General features: G+C 45.8%; 1 protein-coding gene across 8 annotated transcripts in view; it reads left to right on the top strand.

The window, feature by feature from the left end:
* The window catches only part of UBR4 (ubiquitin protein ligase E3 component n-recognin 4), a 140,048-nt gene that overhangs the window by 83,793 nt on the left and 34,409 nt on the right, over positions 1-21,846 (top strand). For all 8 annotated transcript variants that reach the window (XM_050789741.1, XM_050789719.1, XM_050789742.1 and 5 more), the window contains 19 exons: positions 466-582; positions 1,546-1,755; positions 3,729-3,878; positions 5,349-5,576; positions 6,399-6,477; positions 6,980-7,225; positions 8,062-8,230; positions 8,724-8,868; positions 9,464-9,549; positions 10,486-10,573; positions 10,982-11,175; positions 12,760-12,999; positions 13,437-13,575; positions 14,314-14,439; positions 14,557-14,685; positions 15,506-15,849; positions 18,381-18,471; positions 18,750-18,834; positions 18,989-19,116. In XM_050789741.1, coding sequence (XP_050645698.1) covers positions 466-582; positions 1,546-1,755; positions 3,729-3,878; positions 5,349-5,576; positions 6,399-6,477; positions 6,980-7,225; positions 8,062-8,230; positions 8,724-8,868; positions 9,464-9,549; positions 10,486-10,573; positions 10,982-11,175; positions 12,760-12,999; positions 13,437-13,575; positions 14,314-14,439; positions 14,557-14,685; positions 15,506-15,849; positions 18,381-18,471; positions 18,750-18,834; positions 18,989-19,116 — 2,994 coding nt within the window. The remainder of the gene's footprint in view (positions 1-465; positions 583-1,545; positions 1,756-3,728; positions 3,879-5,348; positions 5,577-6,398; positions 6,478-6,979; positions 7,226-8,061; positions 8,231-8,723; positions 8,869-9,463; positions 9,550-10,485; positions 10,574-10,981; positions 11,176-12,759; positions 13,000-13,436; positions 13,576-14,313; positions 14,440-14,556; positions 14,686-15,505; positions 15,850-18,380; positions 18,472-18,749; positions 18,835-18,988; positions 19,117-21,846) is intronic.

Below are 21,846 nucleotides of genomic sequence, written 5' to 3'. Positions count from 1 at the left end.
CTGAGAGGCAATCTGTGTGAGAAACAGGATTGGCTGAGATACTTCCTCAGGTTCCCATTTGTTTCATAGAGCAACTTCACCTTATTTTAAGGGGTAACCATCCACTGAGGGCTCCAGTTCTGTTGAGTCAACAGAAGTGTATTCAGGGTCTGCTTTGGCCCGAGTATAGTTTTGGACTCTGAGCATAGTTGAGGGCAAAGATGAAGTTCTTACCCTCATGGACCTTTAGTGCTCAGTGAGGTGAAAACATCAAATTAGTTGTTCATATCTTAATATGACCTCCTAAGTATATCGGGCTCTGGGTACCCCATGTATAGTCCATGGATATACTGGGGGTTGTTTTGTGTCTGATTCAATCTAAGGAACACTTTAGGGCTGATGGGCTTGATTTGAAGGGATCTTGTTCAGAGGATACCTCAAGCATCAAGTAAGTAGAGGTTTCTGGGCTTATGCTTTGGCCTGCAGGATGTCTCCAAGAAGAATGAGCGCAGCGCCCTGAATGAAGTCCATCTGGTAGTAATGAGACTCCTGAGTGTCTTCATGTCCCGCACCAAATCTGGATCCAAGTCTTCCATATGTGAGGTATTTTTGCTTTGGGTTTATGGGTTTGGGGAAAGGTAAGAGAATTGTCTGGGTAGTGCTAGGGCCAGCGCAGGGGTGCTAGTCCTCTGTAAGAATAAAGCCATTGTTCCCTGAGGGGAGTAAGATTCTAAGCTGTCACCTTTTCAAGAGCAGAACCTCCACCTTTTTCGGAATCCCTTCCAACCCTAGTCTTTGCTAACGGTCCCTCCAATGGAGGGGTTAAAGGGTTTGGAAGTTCCATTATTGAAAAGCAGGGCTCTCTTCTGCAAGGCACAGAGTGGCTAAGAGGATTCCCCTAGTGTATGTTGCTATAAGGTATGGTAATAAAGCAGAGAGAAAGCGATGTGTGTGTGGTGAAAGGAGATTAGCACAAAGCAGAGAAGGTAGAAATTGAGGCTGAACTGCATCCAATCTTAATGAGCTTAGGAGCTGTGGGGTTTGCTGGGATTTGCAAGGCTCTTCTAATGGTCTTATTTACAGTAGCTTTTCTCCTACTTTTTTATGCATGTGATCACTCACCCCCATCTCCTTTGGAAGCTGGTTCTATGGAAGACTGTATAGGGGGTGGGGTGGGGTTGTTCAGAAGTGCCTAAAATGGAAAGTTTTCTCTCTCCTTCTTGAATTGGGCTTATTTTCTAGTTGCTCACGGTAAAAGAGGAAACCCATCCCCTCCAGGGCGAAAGGTTATCTAATCTTGCCTCCCTGGCCTCTGGCACGTGTGTGTGTAGCAAGGTTAGAGTTGAGAACAGGTGTGTTTCTTTGTCTTACCATGTGGTTGTTCAAAAAAGTTCCAAAAAACCTCACAAACTTCCTTGGGGAAGTTTCAGTGCAAGAGCCTGATTCACTCACTGCCATAGAAACCAGGACTATTGTGAGTGTGTTTCCCATCCCCAACACCCACCCGGATTTCACATTGTTTTTACAAGCCATTCTTACCATCTCTGTATTTTCTCTGTCTCCTAGTCGTCTTCCCTCATCTCCAGTGCCACAGCAGCAGCTCTGCTGAGCTCTGGGGCTGTGGACTACTGCCTGCATGTGCTCAAATCACTGCTGGAATATTGGAAGAGCCAACAGAATGATGAGGAGCCTGTGGCTACCAGCCAGTTGCTGAAACCACATACTACCTCCTCCCCACCTGACATGAGCCCATTCTTTCTCCGCCAGTATGTGAAGGTGAGATATTTCCCTCATCAAAGAAACACTCGTCCTTTGTTCAGAGCACTCCACTTCTCCCAACCTTCTATGGGATTCTGGTTCCTGCCTCTTTGTAAATTGGAGGATTTGAATGAAATCTCAGTTATCTCATTTTTTTTTTTTTTTTTTTTTTTTGAGACGGAGTCTTGCTCTGTCGCCCAGGCTGGAGTGCAGTGGCCGGATCTCAGCTCACTGCAAGCTCCGCCTCCCGGGTTTACGCCATTCTCCTGCCTCAGCCTTCCGAGTAGCTGGGACTACAGGCGCCCGCCACCGCGCCCGGCTAGTTTTTTTTTTTTTTTTTGTATTTTTAGTAGAGACGGGGTTTCACCGTGTTAGCCAGGATGGTCTCGATCTCCTGACCTCGTGATCCGCCCGCCTCGGCCTCCCAAAGTGCTGGGATTACAGGCTTGAGCCACCGCGCCCGGCCCAGTTATCTCATTTCACATTAAGTTTAGAAAAAGATGAGAAGGTACAAGCTAACGTCATCAGTTGTGGGTCATGATATGTATGTCAGATATTCCCTGTGCTGTCACCACAGAGAGGCCCTTTAACGTATTATTAAGAAGATGGGCCTCCTGATCAGATGAATCTGGGATAAGTCCCGTCTTGTGTTTTTACTTACCAGTCTTGAAGCATGGAGAAGTTCTGTCTGTCTAACCTCCCTAACCTTCAGCTTCTACTGCTGGAAAATGAGCATGCAGATGGTATCTACTTTATAGGGCTGTTGTGAGTGTTGAATGAGGTGCAGTTTGTAAAGGACTTAGCACAGTGCCTAGCATGTATCAATGCCCAGTCCGTATTAACTGCTATCACCACTCTCTTCCTCACTGCCCCCCTAGAATAGCTTTGAGTAGGGGAGGAATACAATAGGCATAGAGTGTGGATCTGACTGTGTCTTGCTGTTTTTTCATGACTCTTTGGTGGTTTTCCATAACTTATAGGCCAAAAAGTTCTGGAGGACCCAGCCACCTGCTTGACTCTCTAGCTTTGTCACCTGTTACACCTTACACGCAGCCCTGCCAGCCTGTGCATTTCCCAAGATGTGACGTGTTGCCTTTGTTCGTGCTGTCCCTTCTGGAATTCTTTCCTCTCCCTCTGCTCCCCTTTCTTCCCCTGCCTCGTGAATTCCTAACCCATCTTCAAGACTCAGCACAAGCTTTGGATCCTAGGGAAAACTTCCCTAACACAGTCCCTGCCATCAAGTCTGCTCAAGAGAGCCTTGTCCTGGGTTCCCGGAGCACCCTGTGCACTCACTCACCTGTCTTCCCCTCTACACTCTCAGCAGAAACCGTATTTTATTACTGTTTACAACTCCAGTGCTTGATACAGAACCGATGAATAGCTGGGAGTTGAATATGTGAGGCACATTGTGCCCTCGAACTCTTACAGATTCTTTTTATGGGACCACACAACTTACAGGATAGCTGTTGTTTCCACTTTCCTCACATCTTTTGTTTACCTCTGCCTTTTTGTGTTACATGAAGCCAGGAATCTTGGCCGAGTTTAGTGATCTTGACAGCCTTGGTTTATTTAACAATTTCTTGTTATCATGGGAAATTTTGGTTCTAGGGAATAGAATACATCTCATAGAAGTCAGAGATCCTTACTACCTTTTTTTTTTTTTTTTTTTCAATTTTTTTGGTCTTTCTAGCACTCATTTTTATGTAAGCAGAGTGCAGTCAACCCAGTGTCAAAAGCCATAGAGTGAAATATTAGGACTTTTAGAAGTGAGGTCTGTCTCCACTGTAACCTTTGCATGTAATTAAATTGCCCCCAGAAGCCTGGGCCTTCTGAGTTTGTAGAATAAACTGTCAGTCAGTCTTGATTCCAGCTCTGAAAGGCGCCCTTTACCACCTCCAACATGTAATATGCCTAGTGAGCCAGCAGTTTTCCTAAGTGTGGTCATGGAAAATCGACAGTCACAGGTTCTCATGCAAGTTTTCTTCTCCCAGGGCCATGCTGCTGATGTGTTTGAGGCCTATACTCAGCTTCTAACAGAAATGGTGCTGAGGCTTCCGTACCAAATCAAAAAGATTGCTGACACCAATTCCCGCATCCCACCTCCTGTCTTTGACCATTCGTGGTTTTACTTTCTCTCTGAGGTAAGTGAAAGTCCCAAGCTGCTTGCTTGTTGGGCTGAGGACACATCTGCATTCGCCTCTGTGGGCCCCTTTCTTCGTCCTCACTCGGTATTTCCCCTTGCAGAGTTCCTTTCTCCCTTGCAGGTCTTGGTCTTGCCCTTCTGGAACATACTGTGGGTAGAACTGTAGGAGATGTGTATCAAGCAAGCCATACTTTACCTTCTGATTCTGTGTGTTGAACTCCCCCACTTGTGCTCATAATGGGCAAGTTTAATAATTTAGGTTCTGTCAGGAAAACAAAGTATACTAGTTATCTTAACAGAGAGATTTCAATATGGGAAATTGGGTGAATGCTCTTGGACAACAAAAAAGGCAAAAAGGAAACATTGAGGTAACACAGGGATAGTAACTGCCAGAAGCAGTTATCAGGAAGCGGATGCCCTGCGGGGATGTGATGCGGGTGATTCTGGGACCAGTGAGAGAAGCTGATGATTAGAACTCATTGTGGCGGCCAGGGTTCAGGGCTGTTGCTAGGACTGCAGGGAGATGGGAAGAAACAAGCCCCTTCTTCCTCCTGCTGCCAGCGTCCCTCTCTGTTGGCAGAACCTAAGAGGGAGCCAGCTGGCAAAGAAGTAGTGCACTTGGCATAATTCTGGCCTGGGCATCACTGGGCAGTGTTGGTGGGTGGGTTGGGAACTGAGAGACAATAGCTTAATAACCTTAGTAACCAGCACAGCGACCCTGAGATAGATTAACTCTGGGAAGAATAATCTGTTAGCAAACCTCAGATGAGGATTTCGAGTTACATAGTTGTACCAACCCAAACTTTTCTTTAGCTCTTTTACTTGAAAAAGAGATTTGGAATTTTTTTTTTTCTTGATAGTTTCCGTTTGGGTGGGCTGAAGTGGAGGCCAGCTTCCCTGTAGATTCCTAAGGGCACAAGGAAGATATACATGAATATTGATATTTTCCTCTGATTTCTTTCTCTCCCTTTCTTTCTCCTGGTCTCATTAAAGGATACTTAAGTTCAAGAGAGGCTGGTTTGGTCAAGAGGAAATAGCTTGGTTTGTGTTTCTCCCCAGCCCCCCGCTTTTTTTTTCCAGACTGAGTCTTGCTCTGTTGGCCCAGGTTGGAGTACAGTGGCACGATCTCAGCTCACTGCAACCTCTGCCCCTTGGGTTCAACAAATTCTCCTGCCTCAGCCTCCCTAGTAGCTGGGATTACAGGCAGTGCTACCATGGCCAGCTAATTTTTGTATTGTTAGTAGAGACGGAGTTTCACCATGTTGGCCAGGCTGATCTCAAATTCCTGACCTCAAGTGATCAGCCCACCTTGGCCTCCCAAAGTGCTGGAGTTACAGGTGTGAGCCCCCGTGCCCGGCCTCTCCCCAGCTTTTAAGAACAGTTTATTAAAACCCGGGTTGTGAGAGCCACAGTTGATATACATACAGTCCCAGAGTCATTTACTCTTTATGGTGTTTTTCTCCTCAAGTACCTAATGATCCAGCAGACTCCATTTGTGCGCCGTCAAGTCCGCAAACTTCTGCTCTTCATTTGTGGATCCAAAGAGAAGTACCGCCAGCTCCGGGATTTGCACACCCTGGACTCTCATGTGCGTGGGATCAAGAAGCTGCTAGAAGAGCAGGGGATATTCCTCCGGGCAAGTGTGGTTACAGCCAGCTCAGGCTCCGCCTTGCAATATGACACACTCATCAGCCTGGTACGAGGGCTGGGACCTGGTAGGGCAGGGAGGGCGCATGTGATAAGGCTTAGCCAAGTAGGTAATAGGGCTGGAGGTAATAATGCAGGGCTTTTAACTGTGTTGACAATGGCATGGTTAGGGCTGAGATGAGGGTAAATCCGTAACCCCTGTCTGGGTGCTGTACCACGTGTAGTTGGCTTCAGGGTCTGGGATGTCCCCCTCAGCACTCTCGTCCCACCTGGCAGCAGTTCCTCCACTGTGAGGTGAGTGGCCTGGGCTTCTTACCAGTGCCATTTGCTTACATCCTAGCCAGAATTGACCTCTTTATGCACCTCTGGTTTTTACCCTTGAATACTAAAGAAATGATGAAGGTTCAAGTAGAAAAATGTATTACTCCCTAAAGAGAAACTATTTGGACTTAGAGAAGTAAACTGAGTATTTGGTACGTGAACAACCTAGAAAGAACGTCTTTAATCTAGCTGGCTCGTGTCCTTGCTATTGTGTTTATATCAAGAAAAGTAAACTGAATTGTAGTTTCTTAGGTCATAGTCTATCTTTTGCTGTTGCCTTTTTGAGTAGTCTGAAGGTTCCTGAAAACAGCACCTCGTGCGGGGATGGGGGTAGAACAAAGGCAGGTTCAGTAAGAGCCGGAGTGGTTGTAGCAGTCTGTGGGCCATGGTGCCAGGTTCACCAGACTTCCCAGCAAGCACCTGCCTTGCTCAGAAGATCATGTTCAGCTTGTAGTCCAGAGCCAGGGAGATGGCTCCAGGCAGCAGGTGTGGTGCTTGTCTGGGCAGCATGGTGGAGTTACTCCTTTCCCACGGTTGGTTCCTATTTCAGATGGAGCACCTGAAAGCCTGTGCAGAGATTGCCGCCCAGCGAACCATCAACTGGCAGAAATTCTGCATCAAAGACGACTGTAAGCAATGCTGCTCCTTTTGATTGCTGTTATTCATTCATTCAGGAACTATTAAGGCCTACTATATGCCAAGCCCTGAACTGGATGCTGGAGATATAGCTATGAACAAGATACACAGACTAGACAGAACTCTGCCTAGCAAAGAAGACAAGTAAAAATCTAAAAAAGTGGTAAGGGCTGGTAGTCAAAGTTTGGGGTGCTGTGGAAGCACAAAGCAGGAGTCTCTGACCTCCAGGTAGTGACAGTAAAGCCAAAGAGGAGTAGGTGGAGTCTAGAGAACCCCTTATTCAAAGGAGCAGGGGCCTCTGGTCAGTGTGTAGTTATAATACTTTTCAGAGATTTCCACAGAAAGTATAACTTCTTCACAGTGTCCAGCAGAGAGGACATGGCAAAGAAAGCTGGTGAGAACAGGCAGTCTCAGCTGTAGGGGGACGTTGCTTTGGTTCTCGTGAGTCTGGTCGGGGTCATCTCAGAGCTGAGCCACTGTCTCCTCTGCTTGCAGCCGTCCTGTACTTCCTCCTCCAAGTCAGTTTCCTTGTGGACGAGGGCGTGTCCCCAGTGCTGCTGCAACTGCTCTCCTGTGCTCTGTGTGGCAGCAAAGTGCTCGCTGCACTGGCAGCCTCTGCGGGATCCTCCAGTGCTTCTTCCTCCTCAGCCCCTGTGGCTGCCAGTTCCGGACAAGCCACAACACAGTCCAAGTCTTCCACTAAGAAGAGCAAGAAAGAAGAAAAAGAAAAGGAGAAAGATGGTAAGGGTCACCCTCTTGTCATTGTGACCACAGTGGTGTGTGTAAATCTCTCTTGGAGCACCTGGTTTGTTCTGTTGCAAAAGGTCTTTTAATCCTGATTTACAGGGGACCTAAGGCCCAAATGTTCTCTAGTGTCTACTTTCGGTCTCATGTTCAATTATACTGACGTGACACCTTAAACAGCATGACTTCTCATACCAAGTGACAATAATAAGAAAAGTCAAAGTGTACTTAACATTTTTAGTAGGCCAAATTTCTTATTCTGTGAAATAATAACAGCTTCTCTGTGGAGCTCCCATCAGAGTTAAGTGAAATGTGACTGAGTACATTGGTAAATGCTCAGTAAATGTTAGCTCTTAGCTGATCCTCACTGTCAGCTGCACTGCTTTCCATGGTCCTTGGAGACCTGAGATCGGTGATCAGGGTTGAGACCAGTGGTAGTGGTTCACATTCCCCCAGTTAATGATCGCACATCTCTGTGCAGGCCTATTGGAAGCTCTCGAAAGGAAGTTCCTCCTCCAGTGTCACTGTATTTGTTCAGTGCCAGCTTACATAGCACTTTATCCTGTGGTTTTTCAGTGTCATGATTGTATGTCTTGTCTGGAAGGCAGTTGTGCTCACCACTGCATCCCCAGTGCTGCATGTATGTCTCATTTGGGGCTGACCTATTTGTCCCCCAGTGAACAACTCAAAATTGTTTTGCAGAATATCAGCATTCAGTAGAAACTTTTAGAAATGGACAGAGTTCCTTCCTTCCCCATTTGGTAGCCCAGGCCTTAGGACCCTAGAGGACTTCTTCCTACTCTTCAGCCCTCAGTCCTGTCCTAATCTTACAGGTGAGAGCTCTGGCAGCCAGGAGGACCAGCTGTGCACAGCTCTGGTGAACCAGCTGAACAAATTTGCCGATAAGGAAACCCTGATCCAGTTCCTGCGTTGTTTCCTGTTGGAGTCCAATTCTTCCTCGGTGCGCTGGCAGGCCCACTGTCTGACGCTGCACATCTACAGGTAGGGCCAGGGCTGGGTTTGGCAGATCTGCAAGGGTCTGAGGCCAGGGTGCGTAACGCAGTTCTGTTTTGGTTTTCAGTTACGTACAGTCACAGAGTCAGTAGTTAGCCAGCCTGAATCCTCTTGTGCTTTAGAGATTTCTTCATCTTTGTCTGCTTTTTAGCCATTAAACTGATGTCATAGGCAGGAGAGGATCTGTTTTCTACTCAGAAGGCTATATTTCTGGGTTTGTACCATGACTGAGCTTGACTCTGTAGGCTAAAAAAGCTCAGTTTCTGCTCTGGGGTATGTTGGGTGATAGGTAGAGGCAGCAAATGACTATGCTGCATCTGGTAGGATTGATTGTCAAAAGAGAAACAAAACTGTTCAAACTTAACCCATAATTGTGGGGAAATAGATACATTTGTAAAAACAATACCAGGGCCTCAGTGATAAACACAGATGCCTCAGGGTTTTCTGCTGCTTGGTAACATGAGCTGTCATATATCTACAGAAATTCCAGCAAATCTCAGCAGGAGCTCCTGCTAGATCTGATGTGGTCCATCTGGCCAGAACTCCCAGCCTATGGTCGTAAGGCTGCCCAGTTTGTGGACCTACTAGGATATTTCTCCCTGAAAACGCCACAAACGGAGAAGAAGGTAACAATTGCTTTATGGTCAGAGAGGCCAACTTGCCATATTTAGCCTTTTTTCTCTTGAGTTAAGAATATTATGAACAACCCAGATTCAGGGAGTCCATATACAAAATCTCTTTTAAATATATCCAATTTTGCATTTCTTGTTAAGCACTTGTAATATGTCTGTGATGTAGACAGTATACACTAGCAAATCTGACTTAACATAGGAAGTAGGTCAAGGTCAAGTGGGGAAAGAAGATAGAACTCATTACAGTTCCTTGGAAAAGCAAGTGCTCCTGGTTTTGCTGGTAGCTCTGATTACATACCAGAAAATGTTTCTGCAATTAGCTAACCTTTATGGCTTCTCCATAAGAATAAAAATGATCTTCCTCCATCAGGTTGGAAAAGCGTACCACCTATCACTAAAGCTCGTGGAAACTTCTAAAGGAGATAGAATCCATTTAAATGATTGAAATTAGGCTCAGCTTTGTATGATTCTGACTGAGAAGTCTGGTACGTCTAGGGCAGTATTCAGCTAGAATGCAGAAGACAAAAGTCTTTTCCAATAAGACTTCCCCCTGGGCTTTAACTTGTTTCTTTACTGAATTCTCTTTCAGTTGAAGGAGTATTCGCAGAAGGCTGTGGAGATTCTGCGGACTCAAAACCATATTCTTACCAACCACCCCAACTCGAACATTTATAAGTGAGCTTTATTTTGCTTTCTACCTGTGGGAAGCTCAGTCAGCTTTCTGAGGAGTTATTTGAATGTTGATAGGCTCTTACATAGGAATTGGCAAGCCCCTGAGAGAAGAGTCAATCTGCCTAGTTGAGATTCCAGTCCCCTCCATGTAGCCCAGGGTCTTGCACATAGAAGGTACTCAAAATGTCATTGCTGTGTTCAGGGTTTGCTGAATAGTAACGTAGAAAGGTTTGTATAGCCTGAGCAACATAGTGAGACTTCATCTCTACAAAAAATTTTTAAAAAATTAGCCAGGCGTGGTGGCATGTACCTGTGGTCCCAGCTGCTAGGGAGGCTAAGGCAGGAGGATGGCTTGGGCCCAGAAGTTCAAGGGTGCAATGAACTGTGAGCCAAGCCACTGCACTCCAGCCTAGGTGACAGAGTGAGACCCTGTTTCAAAAAAAAAAAAGGTCTTTAGTTTCAAGGGTTTAAGTTAAATAGGATAAAACAAATCTAAAGAAAATGTCTTCCTTTTTTAAAAAAACTTTTATAAGAGGATATTGGTTAAATTGACAGTGCATTATTTCTGTGGTTTAGTAGTGGCTGTTCTTTAAAAAAAAACAAAACTTTATTGAGATCATTTATGTGTTCACCTATTTTAAATGTACAGTTCAATGATTTTTAGTAAATTTAATTGTGACTCTTGAGTCAAATTTTACTACTTTTTAGAATTCCTCTGAAGGATAGATCAAAGATTAGAAAACATTAAGGTCAGTTAGTTGAAATTTCTTTCCTGTGACTTCGTAATCCTATTGGGATTTCTCCTGTGTCCTTGAGTCCTCATTAGAGTGGGGCTCACTTTGGGGGGCATTGAGCCATGGCTTTCTCATGATTTTTTTGTGAAGCTCAGTGCTTCCTAAGATGAAAATTTATTCATGCTAAGACTGGTTTCTTCCTTAGCACTTTGTCTGGCTTAGTGGAGTTTGATGGCTATTACCTGGAGAGTGATCCCTGCCTGGTGTGTAATAACCCGGAAGTACCGTTCTGTGTAAGTAACGTCTGTACATGGACAGTCCTGAGGCCTATAGGTCCAGTGGGATTCTTGTTTCCAGAGATGGATCATTATCACATAGATGTTCCTCTCCTAATGGTTGGTCACCAATAGTAGGAATTTTTATCTGCCACATTTATTACCTTAAATGGAAACTTGGCTGGGTGCAGTGGCTCAAGCCTATAATCCCAGCACTTTGGGAGGCTAAGATGGGAGGATCCCCTGAGCCCAGGAGTTTGAGATCAGCCTGGGCAAGATGGTGAGACTGCATCTCTACAAAATATTTTTTAAAAAATTAAATAGAAACTTCATCTTGTGGATGAAGAGTGGGTTACATTGATGAATTTTTTAAAAGGCAGTATGAGTCTTGAACTAATACCATGTTTTGTGAACTCTTGTATTTAGTATATCAAGCTGTCTTCCATTAAAGTGGACACACGGTACACCACCACCCAGCAGGTTGTGAAGCTCATTGGCAGTCACACCATCAGCAAAGTGACAGTGAAAATCGGGGATCTGAAACGGACCAAGATGGTGCGGACCATCAACCTGTATTATAATAACCGAACCGTGCAGGCCATCGTGGAGTTGAAAAACAAGTACGGGCTTTTTAGGCCTCGGGAGGGGCAGCAGGTCTGTAAGGCTCAAGCTCAGTTGCTGCCTTTGGTTCCTGGAATGGAGTAAGGCAGCACATCCCTAGAGGCCTAGTGCATCCTCTTGGCCACTCCATTCATGACTGAAGGGCAAAAGTGAAACAACAGTTCTAAGGATGTTGACAAAGATTATTTCTAAATTAGTCCAGTGGAGCCATAGGGGTCTGTGGAAGCTCCTCAACAGCCTTCCTAGGGAGGGGAAGCTGAGTGAGGGGACCTCCAGGCTTCTCATGCCCATTTTAACTATTCTTATGTAAAGTTCTAGTCTTAGATAAAACCTTCTGTATTGGGAAGTAATTGTCATTTCTTGGATGAAGACAGCTATGCTCTTGCTCATAGGGCAGGAAGTTATTTCTCAAGAAGCTTCTTTAGTACACACACTCTTCAATTTCTGCATAGTGCCTTTCCTCTATATCTGCTGATACTGGATCTTCCTAGCCCATGTAGCACAGTGACTGAATGTCGTATATAGGCCAAGAGAGGCACTCACATGGGTTATAGTGTTGACTTTCACAGAGACAGGTCGCCTTTTGTTGAACTCTCAGGCATTGCTACTGGATGGAGAACACAGGTCGATGCTATTTGAATGGTAAGACTTACAGAGCTGTTCTGCACACAGGATGGAAGTATTGCTGTTACTCCAAGAGGCAGAATAAGGCTTGTGTACCACAGCAGCATGTGGCCATGAAGGCTGCCTAGGGAGGTTTCTCTTCTCGCCTTGAAAAGCCTAGTTTCACCTTGGTGACCTGAAAGTAGATGCTGCGCATTAGGATGACCCATTCCTCTCCAGAGGAGGTGGGTTTGATTTTTCATTGTGTGAGTCAGCAGAGCTGCTGGTAGACTATTTGAGTTCAGATCCCAGCTCTGCTACGTAGCTCTGTGACCTTGGAGAAGCTGCTTAACCTCAGTTTCTGTAAGTATAAAATGGAGGTAGGGCCCCACTTCCAGGGTTTTATTTTAAGGATTAAATGAGTTAGTATGTGTCAGGTGCTGAGAACAGAGCCTAGCACATAGTAAGTACTCAGTAAATATTAGCTCTCATTATGTGAATATAATCACCCCAAAATTATTACATACCTTCCTTTTTATGACTTGACTTAGCACTTGGTTCAGACCCTGATTTTCGTCCTCTGCCTCTCTAAAACAGCCTAGCTTTATCTTTCCATGGTTGCTGTCAGGATGGGAACTTGGCGGCATGCATCATCATTGCACCTCTTACAGGCTTCAGTGTGGCATGCTTTTGGAGTCATAGTTTCCCTTGTTATATGCTTCTGTTGTTTTCCTGGAATTTCAAAAGGTATCATATATAACAGCTTAAAGCACTCATATGTTCTTTTCTTTTTTTGTAGAGAAGAGGTAATGGAAAACTTTTTTTAAACTGGCTTCCTATTATATGCGAGATTTCTTTTCCTTAGAGTAACCACTTAATTGCCTTAGACAAATACATGGGCCAGTCTTCCTCTTTGTCTCATCAGACTGTTATCACTGAAGGTGAGATGAGAAAATCTCAAGGCTGTCTGTCTTTCCTAGGCCAGCTCGCTGGCACAAAGCCAAGAAGGTTCAGCTGACCCCTGGGCAGACAGAGGTGAAGATTGACCTGCCGTTGCCCATTGTGGCCTCCAATCTGATGATTGAGTTTGCAGACTTCTATGAAAACTACCAGGCCTCCACAGAGACCCTGCAGTGCCCACGCTGTAGTGCCTCAGTCCCTGCCAACCCAGGAGTCTGTGGCAACTGTGGAGAGAATGTGTACCAGTGTCACAAATGCAGGTAAGTCAGTGGTCGTCCCCTAGGCCAGGGCCGTGTGCCGTGCACATTCCTTGTTGTTTTTCTATAACAGTGTCAGTGTGAGCGATTGCAGTGTCTGATTCCCTCAGAACATTTAGAGAATTATGGGTTTATAGAGTGGGTTCAAGGGTAGAAAGGGAAGAGGAAGAAGAGAGAGTGTGTATATGTGCGTGTGTGCACGAGTGTGCCTGTCCTGAGGCAGGGGTGGAGGGTTAAGGTGGAGCGAGGTCCAGAAGTTTAGCTCTGGGTCTTGCTTTCTTGTTACCTGGCTGCTTAAGTCATTCATTTGTTATTGTCCCTTCAGTAGCCCCTGCAGTGGTTACCAGAGTATGTAAATGTGGCACAATACATCTCCTCAGAGTGACCTCTACCCCACCCAACCTTGTCACCTCACTGACCCAAACGCTTTGGTTACTCAGATCCATCAACTATGATGAAAAGGATCCCTTCCTCTGCAATGCCTGTGGCTTCTGTAAATATGCCCGCTTCGACTTCATGCTCTATGCCAAACCTTGCTGTGCCGTGGATCCCATTGAGAATGAAGAAGACCGGAAGAAGGTGAGGCCAGATTTGGCCTAGACTCAGGGCTGTGGCCTTGATCTGTACTTTGGGCAGAGCTGGTACAGTGCAGTGCACTTTACTTTCTAGCTCAAGCCTTCTTCAACTCAACACCAGTTTCAGGACCCAGCTTTTGGGTGGGAGCAAAGAATGGTGTAAGGTGTATTATATTGGAAGACATGGTTTGCATAGGATTTTAGAAAAGTGTTGATTGGTAATGAAACTAGAGTATCTCCAGGTACAAATAACTTTGGATTTGGGTGCTTTGCCCTGCATTTGTTCCACAGACTGCTTCATATTGAGGCTGTTGGTCCTCCCTCGGTATTAACTTGTCCAGTGCTAGTTCCCAGCCTACATGATATGAGTGGGGGTGAGGTTCTAGATATTAAAGAGCAGTGGAAAGGGGGCACCTATAGGGATAACAGAAGAACATTTCGCTTTGCAGTCAGAAGGACAGAAATTCTAATTCCAGCCATACTTTTAATACTTGTATAACCTAGTATAAGTTACTTCTCTCAGCATTGTATTATTATGTATCACAGATGTGCATTGTATTTTTATTAGAAATAATATACCCACTTCACTGGAAGGATTATTGTGAAGAACAGAGATAATGTATGTGAAACACAGTGCCTGACCCATAGGAAATGTTCTGGTAAATGGTTAGCAATGAGGATTACTCAGGGAAAGTCATCAGCTAAAAAGCCTTCACTCAGGTCCCTGTCTTTTCTTGTCTAGGCTGTGTCCAACATCAATACGCTTTTGGACAAAGCTGATCGAGTGTATCATCAGCTGATGGGACATCGGCCACAGCTGGAAAACCTGCTCTGCAAAGTGAATGAGGCAGCTCCAGAAAAGCCACAGGTAATCCCATGCTGCAAAGGGCATTTGGAGAAGGCCTTGGGTCATGATCAGAAGACTGCCTCCTAGGTGAGATCACCTTAGGTGAGAAGCCTCACAGCTTACCTCTTGGGGTTGCAGGATGACTCAGGAACAGCAGGGGGCATCAGCTCCACTTCCGCCAGTGTGAATCGGTACATCCTGCAGTTGGCTCAGGAGTATTGTGGAGACTGCAAGAACTCTTTTGATGAACTCTCCAAAATCATCCAGGTAGAGAGCGGGGAGCAGCTTTTGGGTGTATTTTGTCCAAGTGTTGTTTGGCGTTGTTTTCAAAGCAGTCTTGGTGTTGTCCCTGCCCAATCCAGCTGAAAAGGCAGGCAGGCAGCTGCACCAAACGGCATCTCCCCCACCGTGATTTATGGCGCTGGTCAGAGTGCTGAATTCGTGCTAGATAACTGAGCATACTGGTGATGGGAAGGTAGCATAGATACGTTTGGTTTTTTTTTTTTTTTTTTTTTTTTTTAGCCATTAACAACCTGTCTCTTAGTAGAGGGGTTACTGGTCTTAAAAAATTTAGTGCCAAGATTCTGTTCCCTCTTTTTCTGATATGCCATGTTTGCAGGCTGTAGGGGCACACCAACTGCAATCAACCAGGGTGGGCCATGTGTCAGTTGCAGTGTCACAGACCTAATCTCCATGAGATGGGAGGCTAGCCATAGACAGAGGTACCTCAGATAAGGAGAGCATCCAGTTTACCTTCCCCCTCAACCCCAGATTGCTGGAGTGCCATCTTTGCTACACGTGTATTAGCTTCTGACCTTTGTCTTTGTTACATGGGAGTTGAGAGCATGAGCCTACCATCTGAGTCTGAGTTCGGACCCTGCCACTTATCTTGGTCAAGCGAGTTCCTCCATGCTTCAGTTTCCTTCTCTGTAAAATAGAGATAAAGCATCTAACTGGTTGGGTTATTGAGAAGATTAAATTATATAATGCATGTAAAGTTTTTTCTAAAGCAAAACTAACTTTCCAATTAACATCCTCTTCTTATTTTAATTGCTAATTCCCATTACTGTTGCCTTTTTGTTCTTAGAAAGTCTTTGCTTCACGTAAAGAGTTGTTGGAATACGACCTACAGCAGAGGGAAGCAGCGACTAAATCATCCCGGACCTCTGTGCAGCCCACATTCACTGCCAGCCAGTACCGTGCCTTATCCGTCCTGGGCTGTGGCCACACATCCTCCACCAAGTGCTACGGCTGCGCCTCGGCTGTCACAGAACATTGTATCACACTACTTCGGGCCCTGGCCACCAACCCAGCCTTGAGGCACATCCTTGTCTCCCAGGGCCTTATCCGGGAGCTCTTTGATTATAATCTTCGCCGAGGGGCTGCGGCCATGCGGGAGGAGGTCCGCCAGCTCATGTGCCTCCTAACTCGGTTAGCACCTACACCATGGTTATGGGCCTAGTGATTCCTACTGACACTCGGGATGGTGGCAGCAGCCATGCCAGGAGCGTTACAGGGTGCACAGAATAGTGCTTCTGACCACCCAGCAGGTTAGATAGCTTATAACAGGAAAGATGGAAAGAGACACAGGGTGTAGGTAAGTGAAGTGCTTTTTTGGTTCCAGTACAGTGTTTTGAGGAAACTATCCCTGAGTCCTTGTGAGGGAAGGGAAGGGAGACACTTGAACTCAAGAAAGACTCACATGAAAGAAGATAGTGGAGCAGAGCAGTGGGGCCTGGGGATTAAGAGCTTGGACTCTGGACTGGAAAGACTCAATTTCAGTATCTGATAACTTGTACTATATGCCTTGGACAGTTTCCTTAATTTCTCTGAGCCTGTGTTTTCCTCATCTGAAAAATACTGACAGTAGGCTGGGCGCAGTGGCTCTTGCCTATAATCCCAGCACTTTGGCAGGCGGAGGCTGGTGGATCACTTGAGATCAGGAGTTCAAGACCAACCTGACCAACATGGTAAAACCCTGTCTCCATTAAAAATACAAAAATAGGGCCAGGTGCTGTGGCTCACGCCTATAATCCCAGCACTTTGGGAGGCCGAGGCAGGCGGATCAGCTGAGGTCAGGAGTTTAAGACCAGCCTGACCAACATGGAGAAACCCCGTCTCTACTAAAAAATACAAAATTAGCTGGGTGTGGTGGTGCATGCTTATAATCCCAGCTACTCAGGAGGCTAAGACAGGAGGATCGCTTGAACCTGGGAGGCGGAGGTTGCGGTGAGCCAAGATCGTGCCATTGCACTCCAGCCTGGGCAACAAGCGAAACTCCATCTCAAAAAGAAAGAAAGAAAGAAAGAAAAATACAAAAATAGGGCCAAATGTGATGGCTCACGCCTGTAATCCCAGCACTTTGGGAGGCCAAGGCAGGCAGGTCAGGAGTTTGAGACCAGCCTGGCCAGCATGGTAAAACCCTGTCTCTACTAAATATACAAAAAATTAGCTGGGTGTGGTGGCACACGCCTGTAATCCCAGCTACTCAGGAGGCTAAGGCAGGAGAATCGCTTGAATCCAGGAGGCGGAGGTTGCGGTGAGCCAAGATTGCGCCATTGCACTCCAGCCTAGGCAACAGGGTGAGACTCTGTCTCAAAAAAAAAAAAAAAATTTCTTGGGCGTGGTGGCTCACGTCTGTACCCCCAGCTACTTGGGAGGCTGAGGCAGGAGACTTGCTAGAACCCAGGAGGCGGAGGTTGCGGTGAGCCAACATCACACCACTGCACTCCAGCCTGGGCGACAGTGAGACTCTGTCTCAAAAACAAAAACCTGACAATAATAAACACCTTAAAAGCATGTGGTTGAGGATAGATGAAGTAGTTCAGTAAATAACTCATGCATGTCCAGTGCTTAGTATGTCCCAGATCCTACAGCCAGAGCTATGTGGATTACTTTGTGTGGCATAAATTCTGGAACATGATAGGTGCTTGATAAATGGTATTTGCTATATTATTTATTCCCTAACTTAACAATTATTTATTGAGCAGCTGCTGAATGCCAGGCACTGTTCTAGACTCTGGGGATACAGTGGTAAATGGAATAAAGTTCCATCCTTGTGTGGCTTATATTCTAGGTGGGGAGAACTGCAATAAACAAATAATTACACAATATAATGTCAGGAAATAAGATTGTGAAGAAAAATAAAGCAGGGATGGTGACCCCGAATACAGGAAGGCATGCTATTTTGGATAAGGTAGTCAAGGAGGACTTTCCCGAGGGTGTGATACTTGAGCAAAGACCTGTGTGAAGGAAGGCGGGCAGCCAGCCATGGCAAAGTCTCAGCAGTAGGCTGCATGCCTAGGAAGTAGCAAGTGGGGAGCTGAGAGCAGGCGCGTGCCAGGAATGCTAGGGCGTCACAAGGAACCCGTGTAGCTGGAGACAGGGATGCAGTAGGGAAGACTCGGGAGGAGGCTCAGGTCAGAGGGTGTGAGGGCCAGATCCCGTAGGGTCTTGTGGGCCTGTGTAAGGACTTTGGGGCTTATTCAGTATGTTGGGAAGCAAGAGTGAGGTGATAGGTTTGTTTTTTGTTATTAATAATGAGAACATTGCTACAAAGAGACATAAACTAGGATGTGAGGGCCTCCTGGAAAATGACACGCAGGCAGATAGAGAGGTCGGGGAAAGAGCTGTGACCAAGACTAAGAGTTGACATCTAGGTTTTGGAGATGTGTCACACCAGACAACAGGGCTCTGTCGCCTGGGACATGGGTCCCATAAGGTGGTGCTGCTCTTCCCTCAGTTAGCATCTATTCATAGGTAAGGCAGCTGTGATGGGCCCGTTATTACCAACCACGGTTTTGTGAAGCTAAAGCTGTAGTCTCGCCCCTGGGAAGGAAGTAGAAAATTTGGGGCCAGGTAGCCTTAGACATTGATTTCATTTTCTCTGGGCCCCTTCAGGTGGAAAGGAGTGTCACAGCTGATTGTGAATTACAGGACTCCATTTCTCTTTGCTTCCACAGAGACAACCCAGAAGCCACTCAGCAGATGAATGACCTGATTATTGGCAAGGTCTCCACAGCCCTGAAGGGCCACTGGGCCAACCCCGATCTGGTGAGCCGGCCTATCAGGCCCAGCTGTCCTCGCTGACTCCCCCTCACACGCCTTGTGTTCCTCAGTGTCCCCCTCCCAGGTCCTGCGGTGACTGAGGAGGGAAGGAGAAGAACATTATCCCAGAATGGTTTTCCCAGGGAAGAGCCTGGAGCACAAGGGTCTCCGTCTGTCCTTTGTCTCTTTTGGAGCCACCTAGGACCAGAAATTGTATTAATGGTTAAGAGTCGCTGGACCGTAGCTGACCCTCTTGACTCATGTCTCTTCCCATTGCCTTCTAGGCAAGTAGCCTGCAGTATGAAATGCTGCTGCTGACCGATTCTATCTCCAAGGAGGACAGCTGCTGGGAGCTCCGGTTACGCTGTGGTGAGTTAGGGGCTTTTCAGAGAAAGGAAAGGAGGCTCCAAGGTGCAGTCCTGGCTGGAATGGGAGGGGAGGAGGGAAACATGCTTGGGCGGCCTCTGCAGAGCAGGTGTGTAGTGTTCCTGATTGTGACTCTGCCTTTCCTGACCATCCCTAGCTCTCAGCCTTTTCCTCATGGCTGTGAACATTAAGACTCCCGTGGTGGTTGAGAACATTACCCTCATGTGCCTGAGGATCTTGCAGAAGCTGATAAAACCACCTGCTCCCACTAGCAAGAAGAACAAGGTACTGGGCCAAGCAGGGGTCTAACAAGGAAGGGCAGGGCGGCCGCCCTCCTCATTCCCTCCAGTGTGCCCTGCCTCCTCATGGTCTCTGCTTTGCCTTGAGCCCACCTCACCTGAGTGGCTCCCGTGCAGCCTTTGCCTGAGTTCAGCAGACATGGGTTGGGATTTTTGAGAAGGATGGTTGAAGTAAAATAAACATGCAACTGCAAAGCAGAGAGCAAAGTGGCTAGCTGTGAAGGTTGAGCTCTTTCCAGTCATGTTAGATAACTTGCAGCCCCCAGAAAGCATTGTGTCCTTCCTACCCCTGTGCCTTTGCACATGCAGTGCTGTGCAGTGATAGAAATCCCAGGCTCTGAAGCAGACTTTCTGAGTTCAAATCCCAGCGCTTCCATTTATTAGCATTGTGACCTTGGGCAAGTCGTTCCTTAGTTTCCCCATCTATAAAATGGGAATATAGTCTCCATCTTGAAGTGTTGTGAAAAATAAATGACATAATGCAGACTAAGTGATCAAAACAGTGTCTGCCTAAGTTAATCCTTAACAAACATTAGCTGTGGCTGTCTCCTGCTTTGTTTGCCTAGAATGTTTTCCTTCACTTTGTTAGCTGCTCCTTAGAGGGTCAGTTCTCTACTAGGCTAGCTGTAAGCTCCTTGAATCCAGGGACTGGACCATCTTAGTAATACTATTTATATCTAGTATATAGGATGGTATAACATCTGTAATAGCTGCTTAGTAAATTATTGTTAAGTGAATAAATGAAACCAAGTTTTTATCCTAAAATAACTGTAGCTGAGCCAGAGATTGACTTGCTTGTATCAACTTTTGAATTGGCAGGCCATAGTTCTTTCTTTGGGCCATGCCTAAGGCTCTGCCACCAACTTGCCCTGGATTGGGCCTTGGGTCCTTCTGACTCCTTTCTGTCTGATGGGCCAGAATAATAAATTATGGGCAACAGAGTCCTCATGGCGGGAAGATTGCTTTCTGAGTGCTAAGCACTAGGATTATGCTGTGGGGAGGGTGGACACTGAAGCTGCCTTCAGAAAAGGCAGCACTGGGTACTCTACTTCCTTCCCTTTGATGGAGGGATTATTTTCCCCCAGATTCCCAAGTAAAATCGGCCCTTGGTTGAGAAGAGGGCACCCATCCCTACATGACCGTCATTGTTTCCACAGTGTGAGGCCAAGGGAGATTTTTCACGGAATTACTTGCACTGTAAGGACTGAGGCCTGGTGTGGATGTTCACATGTTGCTCCGTGTAACTTAGTGAGAGCAGCAGTTCCTAAAATCTGGCTCACAGACTCCGGGGTGTTCTTAAGACTTTCAGAGATCTGTGAGGACAAAGTTATCTTCATGATTGTCCTAAGACACTATTGCCCCTGTCATTCTTGTGATGTTTGTGCTAACTGTACAAAATCTTTGCTGCTGGGGAGATGGCCGGTGCCTTAGGTTGACAAGGCGGTGGCCCCGTGCAGTTCTTCACTGCCACCCGGCTTCATCAAGAATATCCTTGATGAAGCAGTACAAATTAATTTTATTAAATCTCCACTCTTGGGTACTAATCTGTTTAATGCTCAGTGTGACAAAATGAGTACACAGAAAGCACCTCTGCTGTTCCCCAAGTACAGCAGTTGTGCTGAGAAAAGGCACTTGTGTGAGATGCAAGCCAAACCAGCTGCCTTTCCATGGATCTCCGCTTGTGCTTGAAAAACAATGGCTGATGGGCAAATTGTGGTTGTTCAGGCTTAGGTATTTGGCACATATTTTCCTCAAAATGAATGAAGTGAGCTTTAAGAAGAACTGACATAACCGTGTAAACCAGTGTTTTCTAAATGACCAGTGCATGTTATAGTATCCTGCCAGGTAAAAGATGAAGGTTAGTGTAATGAACTATGAAAAGTTTATTGATGTAATTTCAGAGTCCATACTACAGCTAATCTTTCAGACCCTAGAATTTGTTGAGTTTTGGTATAGTCTCAATGAAAAAAATCCATAACTAGTTGAAAAAGCTATTAAAGTATTCTTTCCTTTTCCAACTGTATATCTGTATGAGGCCAAATGTTTTTCGTATACTTCAACCAAAACAACCTGTCATGACACTTTGACCATAGAAGCAGATATGAGAATCCAGATGTTTTATAAAGCAGTCATTAAACAATTACCAAAAATGTAAAACAGTACCACGTCTTTCTGTAGGTTGTTTTTGCTTTGGAAAACATAAAATTTAGGTTGACAAATAATAGATTTACTCTTCTTTTTAAATGAATTAACAAATATCTTAAGAATTTCTCAGTTTTTTATTTTTATTTATGTATGTATGTATTTTTGAGACAGGGTCCCACTCTGTCACCCGGGCTGGAGTGCAGTGGCACGATCTCAGCTCACTGCAACCCCTGCCTCCCGGTTGCAAGCAATCCTCCTGCCTCAGCCCCCTGAGTAGCTGGGACTACAGGTGTATACTACCATACCCAGCTAATTTTTTTGTATTTTGTATCGAAATGGAGTTTCACCATATTAGCCAGGTTGGTCTTGAACTCCTGGACTAAATCATCATCTGTCTGCCTTGGCCTCCCAAAGTGCTGGGATTATAGGCGTGAGTCACCGTGCCCAGCCAGTTTTAATTTTTAACATGAGAAATGTCAATAGATACAACCATGTAAAGCAAAACTCTCTGGAGTCCTTAATAAATTTCGAAGAGTGTAACAGGGTTCTGAGGCCAAACAGCTTGAGACGC

Source organism: Macaca thibetana, chromosome 1, assembly GCF_024542745.1.
Source record: "Macaca thibetana thibetana isolate TM-01 chromosome 1, ASM2454274v1, whole genome shotgun sequence".
Lineage (NCBI taxonomy): Eukaryota > Metazoa > Chordata > Mammalia > Primates > Cercopithecidae > Macaca > Macaca thibetana.
This window is presented reverse-complemented; position numbering and strand designations above follow the sequence as displayed.